Source organism: Mytilus galloprovincialis, chromosome 1 (genome assembly GCF_965363235.1).
Source record: "Mytilus galloprovincialis chromosome 1, xbMytGall1.hap1.1, whole genome shotgun sequence".
NCBI lineage: Eukaryota > Metazoa > Mollusca > Bivalvia > Mytilida > Mytilidae > Mytilus > Mytilus galloprovincialis.
In genome coordinates, this window is record NC_134838.1 from 76,872,953 (window position 1) to 76,892,024 (window position 19,072).

Consider the following 19,072-nt stretch of genomic DNA (forward strand, 5'->3'; position numbering starts at 1 on the left):
ACCAACATTATTGCAGTTAAATAGTTTTTGAATGCTAAAGTTAGTAATCCATGTAGGATTGCAACTTTACTTGAATATTAGTCACAAATAATGAGAGGAAGATCCTTATTGATCAATACCCCTATGTATAAAGTCAAGGCCATATTTACATTACTAGAAATAGATATTTAAGATAATGTTACTGAATGAAATAAAAAAAAAAATAAAAAAATAATACATAAAAGTAAGCAGAAAAACTAGGCCAGCAGGTCACAATAAGCTCTTTCCCATTATATAGGTGTATGTATGTGACCTTCCTTGTCAAGGTCACATACGTACATGTACCAAAAATACTCTAAAATATTTACAGTAGTTTCTAGATCATTGCTCAATTAAATATTTAAAAAAAATGAAAATGGGAACATGATGGTTTTGGAAGTTCTGATTGGTTTAGGTGCCATTTTGAAGTATGCTGAGACCAGTCAACATAATTTGCAAGATTGGAAGTGGAATTTATGAATTTGTCCATAATAGAACAATACCAAACTTATGAAAGGTAAAATACTTTAAATCAAATACTAGTATATAAAAATAAGAAGATATGATATTATTGACAATGAGATAACTATCCACAAGAGACCAAATGACACAGAAATTGAAAACTATAGGTTACCATATGGCATTCAACAATGAGTAAAACCCATACTGTTTATTTATGTTTACTATATACAATGTATGCTTGGGATTAGAAGGCTAGTCTCTAAAGGATCAGAGAATCTATAAATATGTGTTTAAGAATTATTTAAACATATTGCACAGACTATGGAAATCAGCCATATGGCAACTAACTTAGGTGAAAGATAATTTCTGTTATAATTGATTCTTCCTCATGACTTAATATGTATAATTTACTACAAATTAATTTACATGTAGTTATATAATATTCAGTCATGGGTGTCAGAAATGTACATCTGTGTCATCTGGGAAAGTGAATAAAGACGGGCACCACTATTGGTTTTAAATCTAATACATGTATTCAAAAAGATGAGAAATTCCTAACAGTAATGGTAAACATTTATATTTAGTTGACATTTTTAAGAAAAAAGTTTTTTCTTAAGGAACAGAGGGAACCAATATTTGTGGATTAAGGAAAAATGGCATTGGTGTGGATGTTTGATATGGTTTTGCCGAAGTCTGCATTCAATTTGCACTTCATTTAATATTTATATGCATGGATTTTAAAAACCCACGAAATCTACGAAAATTGGTGTCATAAAAATAATAGTGAATCCATGAGTATAACTTTGTAAAGGACAACAAATTTGTTGATTTCAGTGAAAGTACTATGATTGGAAAAATTATTTAACATTTTGTTACATATTATAGTCTGATTTGCAAACATTAATGATAATTAACATTAATACCAGATACATTTTGAATCATATAATATCAATAATTTTTGTTTAAGAAGTTTTGGGGATAATATTTAAAAAAAAATTGCAAACTGTTCTTAATTTGTCCTTTTGGCCATTTAATAAACATTGTAACCCATAACAGATATGCGTTTTAAAAGATCTTTTGCATCCTTTGATCACTGATGTCAATACTTTACTATTGCCAAATCCCCAACAGCTTCTGTACTTTAGAAAGTTATATTTGAATTCGTAAATGCCTTGTTTACTATTAATAAAAAGGATATTATGTTCAAGGGTATAGAAAATTTATCTTTCAATTTTATTTTGTATTTGTTGAGATATAAATAAAGATTAAACTGCATTTGAGCATACATTTGATGTGTAAATCACTACTAACAATAGGGGATGTCATGAACGCTAAGAAAATAAAACTTTTTCAACATCTGTCACACATGTTATTGGAATAAAACAAAAAAGGGAATAATTTTGTTTTTCATTTTCAGGAAACAAAAACTGTTATGCACAGAAGGTGAGTACTTTACACTAGTATAAATATTTCAAATTCATAATATGTATTATTGTTTTGGATCATATCTTCAAATATGATGCAAATCAAATTTTTAATTTAACTTTTGAAATATCTAAAATAAATGGTAGAATGAGGGTATATGAGACATAAATGTTAATCAGATTTTTTAAAGCCTTTTGTCCTTATACGTTAAGGTCAAGTTTCAGTAAATGGGCTATGTTATAGATTTTGGTAAATTTTGCATAAGACTTTGGCTCGTTGAACTATAGCCCTTTTACTATCCCTTAACCTTAATTAACATTTCTGTCATATGTTGTATATAAAGCTTAAAAGATTAAGGACACTAAGATTGACTAGATCATTTCAAGCAAAAAAAGCTTACGTTTTTTAACTTTAAATTTAAAGATTACAGATATTAAAAGGCTGAAGTTAATTTAAAATTTAATCAAAAGGAAAAGTTTAAAGTTTAATAATATGAACAAAATGATTACAGGCTAAACAGAATGGACATTTAAGATGATAGGACACTGCTCCAATGATGAAAAGGCTCGTTGAGGTGTAGCCAGAGTTTGTTCTCAGGTGAAGGTACACAAAGTAGGTTGACACATTTGTATCTTTACAATCAAAAGAAGATCTTCTTAAATTTCTCATAGTATTTGGAAAGTATTGTTAAAGGTAAACTATGCATACTTTAAAATCAATATATAGTTGAAAGGGATGCTATAATTAAAGCTTTTTTAGGGTAAGAGTATTTTGTTAACCTTTTTGCAATTTTTTTTTTTAATTTACAGTATCATTTTAATTCTCTGTAAATTCTCCAGAAATTATATACAAATAGCAATAAGTTTTTTGTCGATATATCATGTTCTTTATGACATTTTCACGTCTGATTTGAAAAAATGAATGCTATAGGCATTTAATGTATGATTTTATGAGTAAACTTTAAACTATAATTAGATGGATTAGGAAAGAGATAAGTAGTTTTGAGAACTATTAGATACAGATTAAACACATATAAGTCAGTATAAAGATGTATAAACTCAGATGGTATTGTTTTCCATATTTTCTTTAAAGCATGCTGTGAGAATTTTATAGTTTGACCCAGCTATCTGAAAGTCTATTGTTCATCATTTGTCATTGAATAGTATATAAGAAACTTACAGTGTTACATATGATCTCACTTATTTGTATTGATACATTATACGACCAAAGTGTATATCACATTGGTGTGTTTACAAGTCAGTGCCACTATGTCCCACACATTGTTATGGATACAATACATAATTTGAGTGTATCTCACATATTTAGTGTGGATACAATATACTGCTAGTGTATCTCACATATTTGTGTAGATATCTATGCAGCATCACATATACTGCCCCTACATTACACTGGATACAATATACTGACAGTGTCTCCCTCATTCTACAAATTATTGTGGATTCAAATTACTAACAGTGTTTCTCGCATATGTAAGGGTGGATATAATTATACTAACAGTATATCTCATATATTAATGTGGATTCGATATACTGACAGTGAATGTCACATATTTGTTTGGATAGAGTATATTGGCAGTGTCTCTCAAATATTATAGTGTGGAAACAATATACTGACAGTGTATCTCACATATTTGTGTGGAAACAATATACTGACAGTATATCTCACATATTTGTGTGGAAACAATATACTGACAGTATATCTCACATATTTGTGTGGAAACAATATACTGACAGTATATCTCACATATTTGTGTGGATACAAAATACTGACAGTGTCTCTCACATACTTGTGTGGATACAATTATACTGACAGTGTCTCTCAGATATTGGTGTGGATACAATAAACTACAAATATGAGAGAGACACTGTCAGTATATTGTATTCACACAATTATGTGAGAGACACTGACACATATTTGTGTGAATACAAATTCTGACAGTGTCTCTCACATATTTGTGTGGATCCAATATACTGACAGTGTATCTCACATATTTGTGTGAATACAATATTCTGACAGTGTCTCTCACAAGTTACTGTGTATACCATATACTTCCTGACAGTGTGTCTCACATATTAGTGTGGAAACAATAAACTGACAGTGTATCTCACATATAACTGTGTACACTGATGGTATAGTTCTCAAATACCCACTTAAGTCTTTAGCGGTATCACACTTCTAAGCAACTTATATCAGAGCTTTTCGATATTTGATACCAATCTTCATATTGGACAGCCAGCACTGTGTGACACATTTATTTTCAAATCAGTCAAGTATCAATCTTCTGTTTGTCCATACATGTATGTTAAAATTTCTTCTCGTTGATGTACTGTGATTAATGCATGAAATTTGTATTATGTCTGGCTCAGCAACTACAATTCACATTTCATTGATACCAAGGTTATTGGTTTTGTATGACACACTTCATACCCTCCAAATATCTACTTCCAGCTTGCCTGATACAATTTGTATGGTCTTTGCATTGATAAAATTACAAATTAAATATTCTTGATATTTGGTACCAGACTTGAATATTACAAGACTCTTATGGTCTGGATTGATCTTGACTATAAGTCCTTGTTCAGACATGAAATTCTACCTATGAAGCAATATGTATATTTTAATCAGTTTAGGTCTATTTTCCCTCACCCTTGTAAACCATTAAGGTTAGGATTACAAACTTTTGACCGTAAATTCAAATTTTCTCCATAGATTTGTATTTTGTAACAGAAGGTTACTGTCACTGTGGAAGATGTATTACTTCTTTAATTTTATGTAAAAAGTTCATAATTTGAAAATTTCTTGTGAGAATGTGTATCCCATATCAATCTGTATTACCTTTACATTACACCTGGGGTGGCTAGATAAATTGTTTTGGACAGGTGTTATACTGGTGTGGTGTCAAGAGATTAATTTATCTTGTCACAACAAAGAAGTGACCACCCAGAGTCACCTCAAGAGAAAGTGTTCATATAGGGCATAATTTTATCATCAGATTTCATGACCAATTTGTCCAAATGTTACAATTATTTAACCATGATATCAAGATTGTATGGATTAGTGAAATTTAACGCTTTAATTTACTTGTATTAAGAATACTTCAGAATCTATATATACAAAAATAAGTGAAGGGGAAAGGGATGGCCATGATTTTTTAAGTCAAAATAATAAAGGTCAGTTTGGAAAATAATATGCACTCTTATTTAAAACTGCTTCCAAGGCTTGTATGCCATTATGCAGACAACAGTATGAAACATGAACTGAAACAGCTAAAAGTGTTTAATTTTTTTGAAAAAATCTTAAAACGTCTTAAACATATTTTAGGTAGTCATCTGAATTTTAATTAAAAACAAACCTTACAGAATTTGCATACTAAAATGGGAATTAGCCTCACAATAGCATAAAGGTACCCGTTCTGCAGCAGAAGGTCACTTGTCCTTTCAATTATATAATTCTTCAGCACTCCAGGTTTAGTTCACATTCTCTTTACAGTTTTGAGTTTTACTCTTTATGTTTTTTTGTACCTTCAGACTGCTGTATTTGTTTATAAATGTGTTTTTTTCTTTGCTATGGTGTTATCTGTCCTTTTTAAATTATGAGAGTTATCTCCCCTCCATTTCTTCTTTTTTTTTATAGACAATGTTATGGATGTGATGATAAAAGTTTCTAAAAACATGATAATTTGTGCTTATGAAAGTAAAGGGGGTGGAGTTGTTATAATTTCCAGTCTGTGTATTGTTTTGTTAGTCTGTCCCTTAATTACTATGTAAAAGATAGGTAACACTCAAGTTGTTATATCAATTTGAATTTTTTGATACATGTTCATTACAATGTGAATTTTTAAAATCTTTGCAAAATAAGGGTTTTGACCACAATGTTCTGGTTCACTGAAGTGGAAATATGATACTATAAGAAGGACGCAGTAGCCTACGGACACATATAGTAGTGAAGCATATAAATTCACAAACTTTTTAAATGCTATTCATTATCAGAACTTAGAAATTCTTCCAAATTTTTTTATTTAAATCTTTTCCTAAAAGTTGTATACAGATACGGAAAAACGCTCAACATACATTTTATTTGATGGACTTAATTGTAAAAGGGCTTAGCTTGAGGTACCATTACTTTGAAAAGACCACTCAAAATAGGATATATCATACAGAATTAAATCCTATTATACCTATATATAAATCTTGTTTAATGTTTAAATACATTTATATAGAATCCATTGAAAGGGGTTGATGTGATTTTAAAGATGTTATGATAGGGGATTAGGTTCGTGATGGATAATGTAGGTAAGGTTTATGGATACATACAAGCATGTTTATCTGTGAATATTTCTTATAGAATTTGAATGATTTTTTTAAATAAAATATTTTTGTCTCCTTTTTGCAAAAGTTCAAAGGTTAAAGATTTTATTGATTTAAATTCCAAAATTTTCATTGTCACCACACAACAATTTTAGAAATAATGAAAAAGGTATGTGCCTGCATTAATCAAACAGCTAGTTATAAATTGTTATGTATCGACTGTCTTATTTATTTTGGGATTTTTATGGTGGAGATGTAGAATGACACTATGTTATTTTATGTATTGATACATTTCATTGTTTCCTTTGTCCCCTACAATAATTGGTGACGCCACTATTGAAACTTCGTGATTAAAATGTTGGTGCAACTACATTCAATGCATCAAGTCTGCAACATGATTACTGCATTGTTTATCTATTGGTAAAACTATACTGTTTAATTCATTAAAGTTGTTAAAATGTTTGCATCACATTAAAAAAATATTTGATTATTTCCAGTTGGAAAATTGATGGAAAAAGAATTTAAAAATTAACATATGTCTTGAAACAACATGTTAAAGAAAAGTATGTGGGACATTTTTTTATAAATGCATAGTAACTAATGTTAACTAATGAATAAATTCATGTGCAAAAAATCCAATAAAACTGTTATAAATTTCAACAGAAACTGATATAATTACTTCATTTTAATTTCAAGTTTCATAAAAAATTGCATAATCTGACAACACAGCTGGTTCTTGTCAAGATTGGTGAAATTTCTTCCATCATTTTCAGATAAACTTAATCAACCTTGAGATGATGGATTATCTTCAATAATTTAGAACAGTTGTACCTGTTTCATGCCAAATGATGCTGGTCGTAGAATACAATGACCTTCACAAAACCACTAGTAAGTTATTTTAAGTAAACCTGATAGTTGGAAAAAAGATAAAAATACTTTTGTTTTTGCTTAAATTTTCCTATTTATTCTAAAGTTTGCACTTACTTGTCACAAACTTTTCTCTTTTTACCATTGTAATTCATAATGATGTGTTTCTTGCAACAACAAAAAATTGTCAGGTTGATTTGATTTGATTCATAATTATATAAAAATTTTATCAGATGTTTGCAATTATTATTTCATCAAATTTCTGTTCTATTATAAAATTTCCTCTAAAATTCCAAATGGTATCCTTGTTGAGAAACTTTTTGTTGCAATTAAATACCACCGAGTTCAAACCAAATTCTATAATTTATAAACCTGATAGAAATTTAATTCTGATAGAATGAGGTTGAAAATAATAGCTAAACCACCAAGGAAGAAAACTGCCTTTTTCTTATAAAACAAAAAAAGTCCTATAAAATTTGCATTATGTAATAACATTTGTTATATTTCAGAAATTTGACAGTTTTGAAAAAAAGAAGATAAGAAAGAAGGAAAGTGAATGAATTCTCAAAATGTTTCATTATTTTTCCAGATGAAAGACATCTGTACTCGGTGCTGACTTTTATAGAAGGTGAGAATTTATGTGATAAGCATGTACTAATAAAAGATAGTATTAATCCGTAAATCTATACTGATAGGTAATAATAACTGTAATATTGGGGCTTCTGCTCAGTTCACACATTCTTACTTATAATTGACAATTTCTAATATTAAAAGTTGAAAAGTTATAGTTAAAAACCAGTGAATCAGAATCATTGAAAACCAACAGAAAAATAATTTTAATTGTTGCAAATATTTCTGAATAGGATTTTCTTTTATAAGAACGCATCAACAAAGAAATCACTAAAAAATGAAATAGTTGCAAAGTCATCAAGATAGAGCTAAATGTAAATACTTATAATTATTTTCAAAAAATAAATTGGATTTACACTGTTAGGTTTGGATGAAAGATTGCAAAATTGTAAAATTTTGTTTATCTCAATAATAAGTGAAAATTTAATAAAATTAATTAATATTGGATGAAAATTTTCGTACCAAAATGGATTGTTTTGTTTGTGGACAAAATTATCAATAATGCATAGTCCGAACGATTCAACTTTGACAAAAATGGAAAGGAATAGTTAAAAATAAAAAAAACAGGTATAACCCTCACAAAGCAGGGGCGGATCCCAGCCCCGCCCCCCCCCCCCCCACCTGGATCTGCCTATGCAAAAATTGTTGAATTAAAACAATATTTATGGTTATCATGGTTATACTTCATGCAAATTTTTTCACCAATTTAGAGTGCTTTCATACTGTAGAGCATGGCAGAGTAACATTCTAAGTACAGTTGAACAGTTGAACAGTTTCTCTATACCTTATCAAAATGATGGTTTATTGAGAATAAAGATATACAACTTTTAAAATTGTTGTGTTGTAAGTATTCATTTTGAAGTCACAAAACTTAAAACAGTTAATGTAAACATCAATTTTGGACAGCTATATTAACAAATTCATATGCACATCCAGGATTTTTAACACCAAATCAATTTTAGATAAAAGTCTATGCATTAACCGTATATTTAGCATACCCGTAGCCAGTGGGGTTCGGAGGATTCGGACGAACCCCCTTGTCCGATCCCCCCTTGAAAACAAATAATGACTGCTAAAGTCAACGTTCTGTTCAGATTGTCACTGTTAAAGTCGAGTTTTTGGGGCCAAATAACCCCCCTTTGGAAATTCCTGGCTACAGGCCTGTTTAGCTACGTAAAACTGCCAATATTCAAATGTAGTAGTTTAAAACATTAGAAAATAAAAAAGAAGTACTTTCAGTATCATGCACAAAAAAAAACCCCAAAAACTTGAAGAGTTGATAATCTATTTCATAATCTTAAAGTTTTAATGTGACTGCATTTGATAATTGAATATAAAACGCTAAGATAGAGATTCAATTTTAGATCAAATACATTACACTGAATCTCAAAGGAGGAACAGCATTGTACAGTAAACCAGTTATTTAATTGTTGACATGAATATTACAACGCTATAATCCCTAATGAAAACAATTTCTAAACAGATGCATTTGATACATCTGCCCTTGACTTTAAATCCTTAGAATATAAAAGTTTGCAGAGCCATTATAGTATTTGATCATAGTATTAAAGTCTTTACATAAAACTTGAAGGGAATAGCAATTCGTTTTGTTACTATTGGGACATTGTTTGGTTTCACGTAGATCAGGTGGAACATAGAATTGTTACAGGTAGGTCAGGAATATATTTTTGGTCCATGAAAAAAAATTTCATTGCTATTTTTATAGGACTTTCAAATCCTCAGAGACAGGAATAGATAGTAAATTATGATATAATAAATTGGTGAATCTTGTTAAATCTTGTTTGTCAGATTTATGATTGACAATTGGTTTGTAAAATAGGGGCTTTGGGGCAGGCACCATCACTTTATTTTTTTTTATTGTTCTGTACAGCTGTTATTCATTATTTCATCTAATTTTCTGAATTTTAATTATTTCCTAATCCTGTTTTGCAAAAATAATGATAGTTATAGGGGTCTGATCCTGGATCCTGCTTGTGGTTCCTTCCAGATATATTTAAAAAATGTTAGGAAATAGATAAAATAATGATAAGATATAAGAGGTTTACAGTAAAAAAACAACTTATTTTAAAAAAGAAAAGGGTTCTTGGTAGAGATAACAGTATGTATAATTTACTACCAGCTTACATTATACATTTTTACAATGATAAAACATTATGATATAGTGTTTAATATGCACCTGTAAACGAAAAGTGAAAACTAGATAAATAGTAAGTTAGAGATAAAGATGTCTTCTATGGCTTTTTCAGCTAGAAAAGCATGAAAAGACTGTGAGACAATAAAAGTCAAACTTTCTTGTATGATGCTTTAAAACCTAAAAAGGCCTCAAGGACCATGTGTGGTCAGTTTAAATGAAAATGAAATATTGAGGTACGTGTGGTGAAATTAAGAATCCCAAAATAGAGAATGATTTATTGCGGTATTTGTGGTGAAGTTAATGTACATGTATACAAGTTTGTGGGTTACCACAAGATATATCAATCAGGCAATGAAAATAAAAGTAAATGTTTGCTCAATCAGCAGTTGTAATAGCATAGTGGAAAATGTTATTTTATCATTCAAAAGTTCTATTTGTATGTAAATGTATTGAAGCTTGTGCAGTTTATGTTTCTAAAGCTAAAGAGCTTTTGTTTTATATTTCTAAAGTACTATTTAACCAAAAATAATAAAAAATGAATAGTACTTCAAATTAAAAGCTGTGAATTTCAGAGTTTTTTTAAGGAATTGATTTTTATAGATATTTGGTTCATAGATAGGGTCCAGTATTTATTGAAGATACTGATGTTTCGTTTTGATTTATGAGTACTTATAGTTGTATTTCTTGTAACCTTGGACTGACACCAGTCAATAAAACAGATAACCAGTAATTAATGGGTACCAGTATAATATATTACCTTCAATCTCTACCATAACTTATTATGTCTAGAGTCTAGAGCTGACATGACAGTTCCAAGTGACATCATCATGATATACTCTTAGTCTTGTCTGTTCTCTTGAAGAGTTGTTGCATAAATAGATACTATACAAAAGTATAAAAACTCTTTATAGTATGACTATTTTCATTTTTTGGAAATTTTCTTTCTTTGTTTTTTAAAATATTTTTGGAGCCATGACTGCCTTTTTATTACTAAAACTACAACTTAGTATTATGATGAGGCTCTGCATGTAGAAAAGGCATGTCTGGCATAATAAATTTTAAGCCTGGTGTTTTTTATGAAATGTTTTATGAGCATAAAACAGCATCTGTTATTAACTTAATGTATATTGAGAAATTGAATACTTAGATATCTATCTGAAAAAAAAAAGAGCTAGATTGTGAGTTAGAAAGTTTTTTTCTGGTATAAGTAAAGTGTGTGTCTGCATGAGTCTCCTATTTCTCCTCACAGCTCACCTTAAAAAAAAATTATATGGAAAAATATTTAGTAACATAAATCTTAAATTGCTTTTTCTTAATTTGAAAATTGCATTATCAAGTAACATTTATACACATGTCATAAATGACAAGAATTTTAATGAAAAAAGTTTTAAAAAATTGTACGACATACAACATATTAAATTTCATTCCCTAAAAAAAAAAAGATCATGGCAAGATTAAAAATTTCTCTGGCAGAAGATATGAACTGACAATAATATAATACATCCATGGTCTGACAGAAGATATGAAAACGATCAGGTTTCAATTACTCAAAACTTTCAATTTAGAAGATGTTTAAATTTCACAGTTATTTTGATAACGATGTAGAGATTTAGCTTGAGGCTGTGCGGCTTGTTTAGTATATACTGTGATGTATGGTAGGTTGATCCCAGCGTTAACAGTTTATCATTGTCAAGTTACAATGGCTCTAGGGTCAGGGATTATTATCCCCTCCCATCCTTAACATAAAACAGTATGTTGCTGGTTTTGTTTACATTGTTAACCTTTAACTTCTTTAATCCATTCATTACACAGAGATCAGTGACCCTGGATTAAACAAACAATCTCTTGTTTTTTTTCATGAGTGTGGAGTTTTAACATTTTTCGTTTTCAGGTAAGATTTTTTTTTCTGTGTTTGAACTTTAAACAAAAAATTTAATGTCTATTATTAAGGATTATTTAAAAAAAAATTATGTTAGAGTTAATTGATTTATGTTTAATAGTTTTATTAAAAACAAGTAATTTTTTCAAAATTTATAAACACTTGTAGCAGTTAGAAATGTAGGGAATGTATCAATTTAGAATATAGCTTTTATTTTGGTTATCTGAAGCTATAAGAGTCACATTTGAAATATGTATGTCTAAGTTTGGATTAATGCTTGTTGGTACTTTTTTGTATGAAAATCCTTGAGCTTTTTGATATTTAAAAAATGGCAATAACAAATAAATCTTTATAACGCACTCTTTAATATGAAGGAGTTAGTTTTCTGCTTTTAATTCTTTTTTGTTTTTGTTCACCCAGCCCATTCTTTCGTTATTCAATTTGGGTGTTAGTCTTTGCTAATTTATGATTGCCTGTAGAAAATTAGATTTGTTGAAAAGTTTTTTTTCCACATTGATTAACCATTTGGTAACTCAGGTTTTACAATGTATGAATAATTTTTTTGTTAGTATTGAACATATTAATTTATAGATAATTGATAAGAGGTGCTGAAATGGAGCATGCAAAGATATTTTTTTAATAAGATTTCAAAATATATTAGACCTACCCAAAAATGACATTTATCACATTAGTAGTAATTATAGAGTAAAAACCTCTTTTTTCAAAGTTACAATGTAAAAGTTTTTATGAGACGAGTTTACCCCCGTAATCCAAGTTACAATGGGACGAGTACCCAGGTAATTCATCATCTATGGCATGAAAGTAAATACCATCTTGCTTTGTTATTTATCTAGGTATTCCCTGTTATTTATATATCAATTGTATGTTATATATACCCTTTATTGAAAAATTAAAGAATTATTTTCCCACCATTTAACAATAATTATATCTTAACAGTAGGGGACATCACTAGACATTATGTCACATACGTCCTTGTTTATTTCACCTTTTAATTTGTCACTAAATAGCTAAGTAATAATTGTTATTTTCATGGTTTATTTGATAATCATAGACCATGAAACCTTTTATCTCTAGTAATGATAGAGCATGGTCTGTCTAAGGGAAAGTTTTGATAAAAATTCTGCAGTTGCAGATAGGATTAGTTAACAAACAGATGGATTGTCAAGGTTTTGTGGTTGAAATTAAACAGATATTTTTGAGAAAATGATATACTTTTTATCTTAATTGATGGTGAAAGCTGTGAGGAGTGATTGTGCTAACTAAATGCATGTTATGTAATAGAACTGTCAAATGATGTTTATTTTTTGTGTTTTTTTTTTTTATATTCAGCTGTTGTGTCATATTATAAAATTGTTAGAAAATATTGTGAAGAGATCTTATAGGATTTTAATATTCAATTTTGGTAAGACATCTTTGAGAGAAATATATATTATTACTTTATGAAAATTAATTTTATAAAGATACATAATTATTTTGATACCATATGTTAAGAAGGTACTCTTTAATATGTTCATGAGCGAAATTGCTTATAATTAATTGGGCATTTTTCTCTCAAATTGAGTACTATATTTATGTGCATACAATGCATTATTAGGAGAGAGTACACGTACATGACTTAATTGTCCTATTAAAGAACTTTTTATGCTCAGCCATTATTATCATTTTCATTAAACAAATTGCCCATTATAATTAGACTAAGTATAAAATTGTTATATATCAACCCAAATGATCTGTTTTTATCCATCTCCTAAAATTAGCATACATGTATATATATATAATTCTATAAAATTGGATATAAAAGTACATTACATAAATTATATAAAAATTATCTTGTAGATATTGTCCTTGGAATGATTACATGTATGTATGAATAGAAAGTGATGTTGAACAATGTCTGCCTGTCTGTCAAAAAGTACTTTGCGTCAGACATTTCTATGGATGATAGTGGTAGCTTGCTTATCTTCACTGGTAACCTACCATATTGGACTGTTACTACCATGGGTAGAAATGAACCAGGCTTCAGATCAGGTCCAGCAACATGTCAGAATGAACCGTATGTTGATGAAAGAAGTTAATTCAAAAGAGACTTCTGGCATTGATGATAGAGTATACGAAAGAGATGGCAGGCAAAATTCCTTGAGGAAGTTATCTGTTAATCAGCAATACAGTACTCAGAGCTCTACTATACTGGCCAAGTTAAGACAAGTAAGTATCAGTACTCATTTGTTTGCTCACAGTACTCCGATTGCCACAGGACCTTTTTTTGGGACGTCGGGATGAGGTGTTTTTGAGCTCTGGATTTCGGGATTGAACATTTCAGGATCTGGGAATTCTATTTTTGAATTTTGGGATGTCAGGATTAAAATTTCTTTTAATTCGGGACCTTGGGATTTTATTTTTTTAAGCCAGGGATTTCGGGATCAGGACCCCTACCACCCCCCCCCCCCTTTTTATCCCTATTAAAGTATTGTAGCTATAACAGTTCAAATTCTTTCACATTTTGTCTTGCCAGGTCCTTTTATTGCTTACTTCGTAGTATGGGTTTTGCTCATTGTTAAAGTCCGTACAATTACATATAGTTACTAATTCATTCACATCCTATGGTCTATGGTGGATAGTTTTCTCATTGGCAAATGACAAGCATTAACTATATTTTATAGAGGAATAAATAGTTCTATTCAGCAATTTTTTTATATTGGATGCAAAAATAAAGAAAACAAGATTTCCCAAAGATAAATCCTATTCAACTTTAGTATTTTTCAACAATCCACCTTTTCACTGATAATTTGGTAAATTGGTATCATTTGTTTAGTAAATACAAGACTATGCTTTTGAAATTGAACAGATAAGCACCTGGAACAAATCTTTTTTTTCTACAGATTGCATTGACACATACAAATTGTTTAATGCTTTGCTTTTGATGTTGAGAAAAGGTGGTACAAATGTTTGTGCCAAAATAAAGATTGGTCTATCTTATTTATATACAATACAGAATTATTTTTAATGTATTTTTGATGATTTAAATTATCAAGGGAATTTATCTAAAAAATCTCTTTTGATTGCTTAACATGGAATTCTGTCAAGTCATTTTGCCATTCGGAACATTACAACTGTATTGAACATCAGACTGCAGAAAAAAAACCAAGTTGGAGGAGTTTTGTTTGTTTCTCAATTTTAAATCAAGGGAGGGGGTAGAGCATATATCCCCTTATGATTGCCAGAAAAATAACAATATCATGTTTATCCAAAAAATTTATATATTTTATACATGTTTATTCATTCAATTATCAGGAATGACCCCCTTCCCCTTTTCCCCTCCCCAAAATCCCCCTGAAATCATGCCACAATGTGATAAATTATATTTCAGAATACACATGTTCTAAACAGTATAATTGGTATATAATTGGTTTATTTAGCTGATGATTTCTGATAACATAGATAAGTGCATTGATGATGTGTGATAAACTTATCTGATTTATATAGATTATTATCATAATGTTGCTTTGTGTTATATAAACTGTATACAGAAGATATTACAGTTGTTTATAGGCAAGGTCTTGTGATGAAAACTATCTGTAAATTATTGGATCATAAAAAAAATCCTCTTTATTAATGTATAAGTATGGTAGAGCCATTAATTCAAGTGAAGACATTAATTAAAAATTGCTGCTACTTGTATTTAAACTATTAGGACAATACAGATCTCAAATAACTAGTGAAAGGTGAATGTGGATTCAGTCTGAAACATCAGAGGTTGCGAAATCTTTTTTTCCCTGGTGGTCCTTCAAGAAAATCTGCTGGTCCTCACTATTAGTTCTATTGAAAACTACTAAAATTGTGTCAGTCCTGTGCAAAATTTTGGTTGTAAAATCCTGAGGACCGCCACTTTTCGCGAACTCTGATTAACATGAAATTTATGCAAATTCATGCAAAATGATGACTTCAAAGATATAAAGAAAACGACCAATGTGAATAAAAACTATAAGACAGGGACATTAGCATGTAAATGGGTTATCTCCCTTTTTAATTAAATCCTTGGACAAACTAAAGAATTAACAATTCTGATATCTAAGGTCTGACAAAGGCATATTTCACATTGCTAGAAGTTAGTTCAGGTTAAGTAATGGTGACAGTATCTCTTCAGATCTCTATGAAGTTTAGTCATAAACTGTTATATATATATTATATAAGCTTGGAAATAATTCTGTGATAAAAGAGGTGCACAATTTGTCCCAATCAAAATGCCATTTAAACTGTATACTCTTTCTTTTAGATTATTAAAATTTTATAAAAAAAAAACCTTATAGCTTGAAAGATTTGTGTGAATGTCTATAACCAGAGACTCGTTATTTATCTCTGATTTTAGTAGTTTTTTGTGTTGTTTTGTTTTTCCTTTAAAGGAATTCCAAAGACTACTTTTACACATATAAAAACAAGGATTTATTGAAAAACCTCTCATACATAAGAAAATCGTGTTTGATAAGATCTGATAGTGCTGTGTAAACAATTTGAACCTGACCCTGGAACTAAGTTTATCTAAAACATTCAATATTTTTTTTAAAGCTAATTAATTGCCACCTATACATATGGTAATTAACACTGTCAACAAATATATATGGGTTATTTTACAGTGGCGGATCCAGAAATTTTCATAAGTGGGGGCCCACTGACTGACCTAAGAGGGGGCCCACTCCAGTCACGCTTCAGTGATTCCCTATATAAGCAACCAAATTTTTCCCCAAAAAGGGGGGACCCAGGCCCCCCCCCCCCCCCCCCCATAAATCCTCCTCTGTTCTACATCTACGAAGTGCTTATCTAAGATAGCATACATTTTAAAATACTGGTCAATTCACTTTATTATTGTTCATAAAATGTAGCAGTACTACATAAATCAATATCAGTACCATATAAACAGATGTAGGTATATCAACAGGTGCTTGTTTTCTTGTGTTATTTATTACAGTTGATGAATACATATGTTAGATTTAATTACTACCTGCTTCCAGATAATTTATACATGTCACTATGTTTGTCTACAGGGGGAGATAATCAATTAATCTAAGTGACCCTGCTTCTTGTTTTTATGTTTTGACCTTGGGGGGGACTATAATAGACCATTTATCTCTATTACAACTCATAAACAAAACATTTTCACTTACATATAAATAATAAAATTTAGGGACTTTTTTTAACAGCTGTAAAAAGTCAATTGTCGTTTCTCTGTTAACTGTGGTGTGAAATCTGATACGCTTTTATTTTAACCCCTTGGAGCATGTTTTTATGTTGCGGTCTTTTCGACCTATACCCCACATCTCCTTTTAATGAGACTAAAAGTCATGTAAACCTGTCTTTTTTAGTGTAAAGCAGTTAAAAATAATGACATCTTCTTTTATAGCAATGTATTTGTTAATGGAGTTGAGGGAAAAGATAAGGTCTTGACTTTAAATAATAATGTGGGTCCAGCAGTAATCTCACAACATACAATTAGTCTACATTTAACCTTAAGGATGTGTTAGGTCTGGTTTAGGATTTTTTGTCAGATGTTCAGGTGCAGACTCCTTGTCGGGGAGGTTGGTGGCTGCCAAACAGTTTTGTCTTTTGTGGAGAGTTGTCTCATTGGCAATCATACCACATCTTCTTTTTTTATATCAGCTATTAACATGAAAACGCTTTGACAAAATCTTTTCAAAATTTATATATGCTGTGTCCTGTGATTAAATGATGGTCAAGTTTAATGTTCAAGAATTTAGCTTATCTTGTGTTGAGTTGTAGACCTTTCAGTTATTTTTTATGTTTATTTATTTTTATATTGAGTTATTTCCCTTTGAACAGGGAAACAATGTAATTAATAAGTAAATCAACTTTTGTTTGATTACATACAAATATTAATCCTTGGTCTTTTTTTGATATGCTGATGTACTTAAGATTTTGGATAATGGATCATAAGAGGTAAATGTCCAATTTCAAGTTTTTTAGTTCTATGACCACATTCATTGTGCAAACCTATATGCAGTGTCAAATATTCAATAACAATCCAAATTCAGAGTTGTTGTAAGCTTAAATATTGTGTCCATACTTGCTCAAATGTTCAGGGTTTGACCTCTGTATGAAAATTTGGTTTGCTGTCAATCGGACAGCCTCTTGTATAGTTTCTAAATTAATTTAAACATAATATCTTAGTTGAATATATCATCAACTAATGTCAATGCTCTTTGAGGTTTGGCCCTTGACCTCCAGAATTAATTACACATGCTCTTTAGTGTGTTAACTCTTGTTGATAATGATGATTCAATTTATGCAATGATCTTTACCATAATAATAGAAGTTCAATGGTTTTTAATTGTAGATTTCAAGCTCCATGTATTTATACTAATTATCAAATTATGAATATCTCTTTTCCAGATTGAAAGCAGACTACAGAGTATATCAGCATACAGAACTGTGCTGACATTAGGTCTGACTAAAAACCAAACACAAGTTATAAAGGATGTGTTCTCTAAACATAATTATACAGTGTTTACAAAAGATGAAACTACTGGTATGTTATATAAAGGTTATGTTTATTTCTAATCTCCAATGATAATTAATTCAATTAAATATGACTTTATTCAAATTGCTGGAATAGCTCATCAGGTAGCAGTTTTAGTTTGAATCATTTTCATAAATAATGTGAAAAAGAATGTTGGAAACAGGGCTATCCACTTAATGTCTTGTGATTCTCCAAAAAGTAACAGAGAAAGATTAAGAGCGCATTTGTTTCTAACCTAAACGACGTAAACGATGTACGCGCAAAATAGTCGCGTAGTCGTTGATCGTTTATCGTTGAGACGTGTAAACGATATATTTGTTTCTGCATCTGTCGTTTAAATAATTACGAGCATGTGTTGTTTTCGCAAAGTCCTGGTTATTTATTTCCTGGACTTTTACCTGTTTGTTTACAGTGCGTGAGTGTAATCTATTTCTGTCTGACTACGCGGGGTCGATAAAGTTTATTTAACAATGTTTTTGTTTCTAGCAGCTCAACGTTTACTAAACGATAGTCATCGATGACAAAATTTCGGGTTAGAAACAAATGCACTCTAAGTAAAACATGAGTAGCAAGTCATATCCTTGTCTTCATGATAAAGCAGTTCTAAAAACCTAAATAAAAAATGATGTATTATATAAAAACAGGCTAGGATCCAGAGGGGGGGGGTTCCGGGGGTTGGAACCCCCCCTTTTTTTGGACAATCAATGTATTTGAATGGGGACATGTAAATGGAACCCCCCCTTTGTCCTGGGTTAGGA

The 19,072-nt window shown here is 30.1% G+C and overlaps 2 protein-coding genes across 6 annotated transcripts in view; one reads left to right on the forward strand and one right to left on the reverse strand.

Moving 5' to 3' along the window:
• LOC143084830 (uncharacterized) overlaps positions 1-19,072 on the reverse strand; it is a 138,752-nt gene that overhangs the window by 102,981 nt on the left and 16,699 nt on the right. The gene's annotated exons all lie outside the window — the stretch shown is intronic.
• LOC143084843 (uncharacterized) lies at positions 435-18,355 on the forward strand. 5 transcript variants are annotated; one of them, XM_076260907.1, is made up of 7 exons: positions 435-535; positions 1,898-1,923; positions 2,417-2,517; positions 7,007-7,121; positions 7,690-7,728; positions 13,622-13,990; positions 18,188-18,355. In XM_076260907.1, the coding sequence occupies exons 6-7, from the start codon at positions 13,676-13,678 to the stop codon at positions 18,353-18,355; spliced, it is 483 nt and encodes a 160-aa protein (XP_076117022.1). In that variant the 5' UTR covers positions 435-535; positions 1,898-1,923; positions 2,417-2,517; positions 7,007-7,121; positions 7,690-7,728; positions 13,622-13,675. The 5 variants fall into 5 exon arrangements, with proteins under 5 accessions (XP_076117022.1, XP_076117031.1, XP_076117016.1 ...); XM_076260916.1 differs by lacking the exon at positions 435-535 and adding an exon at positions 981-1,046 and having other exon boundaries at positions 7,610-7,728; XM_076260901.1 differs by lacking the exon at positions 435-535 and adding an exon at positions 981-1,046.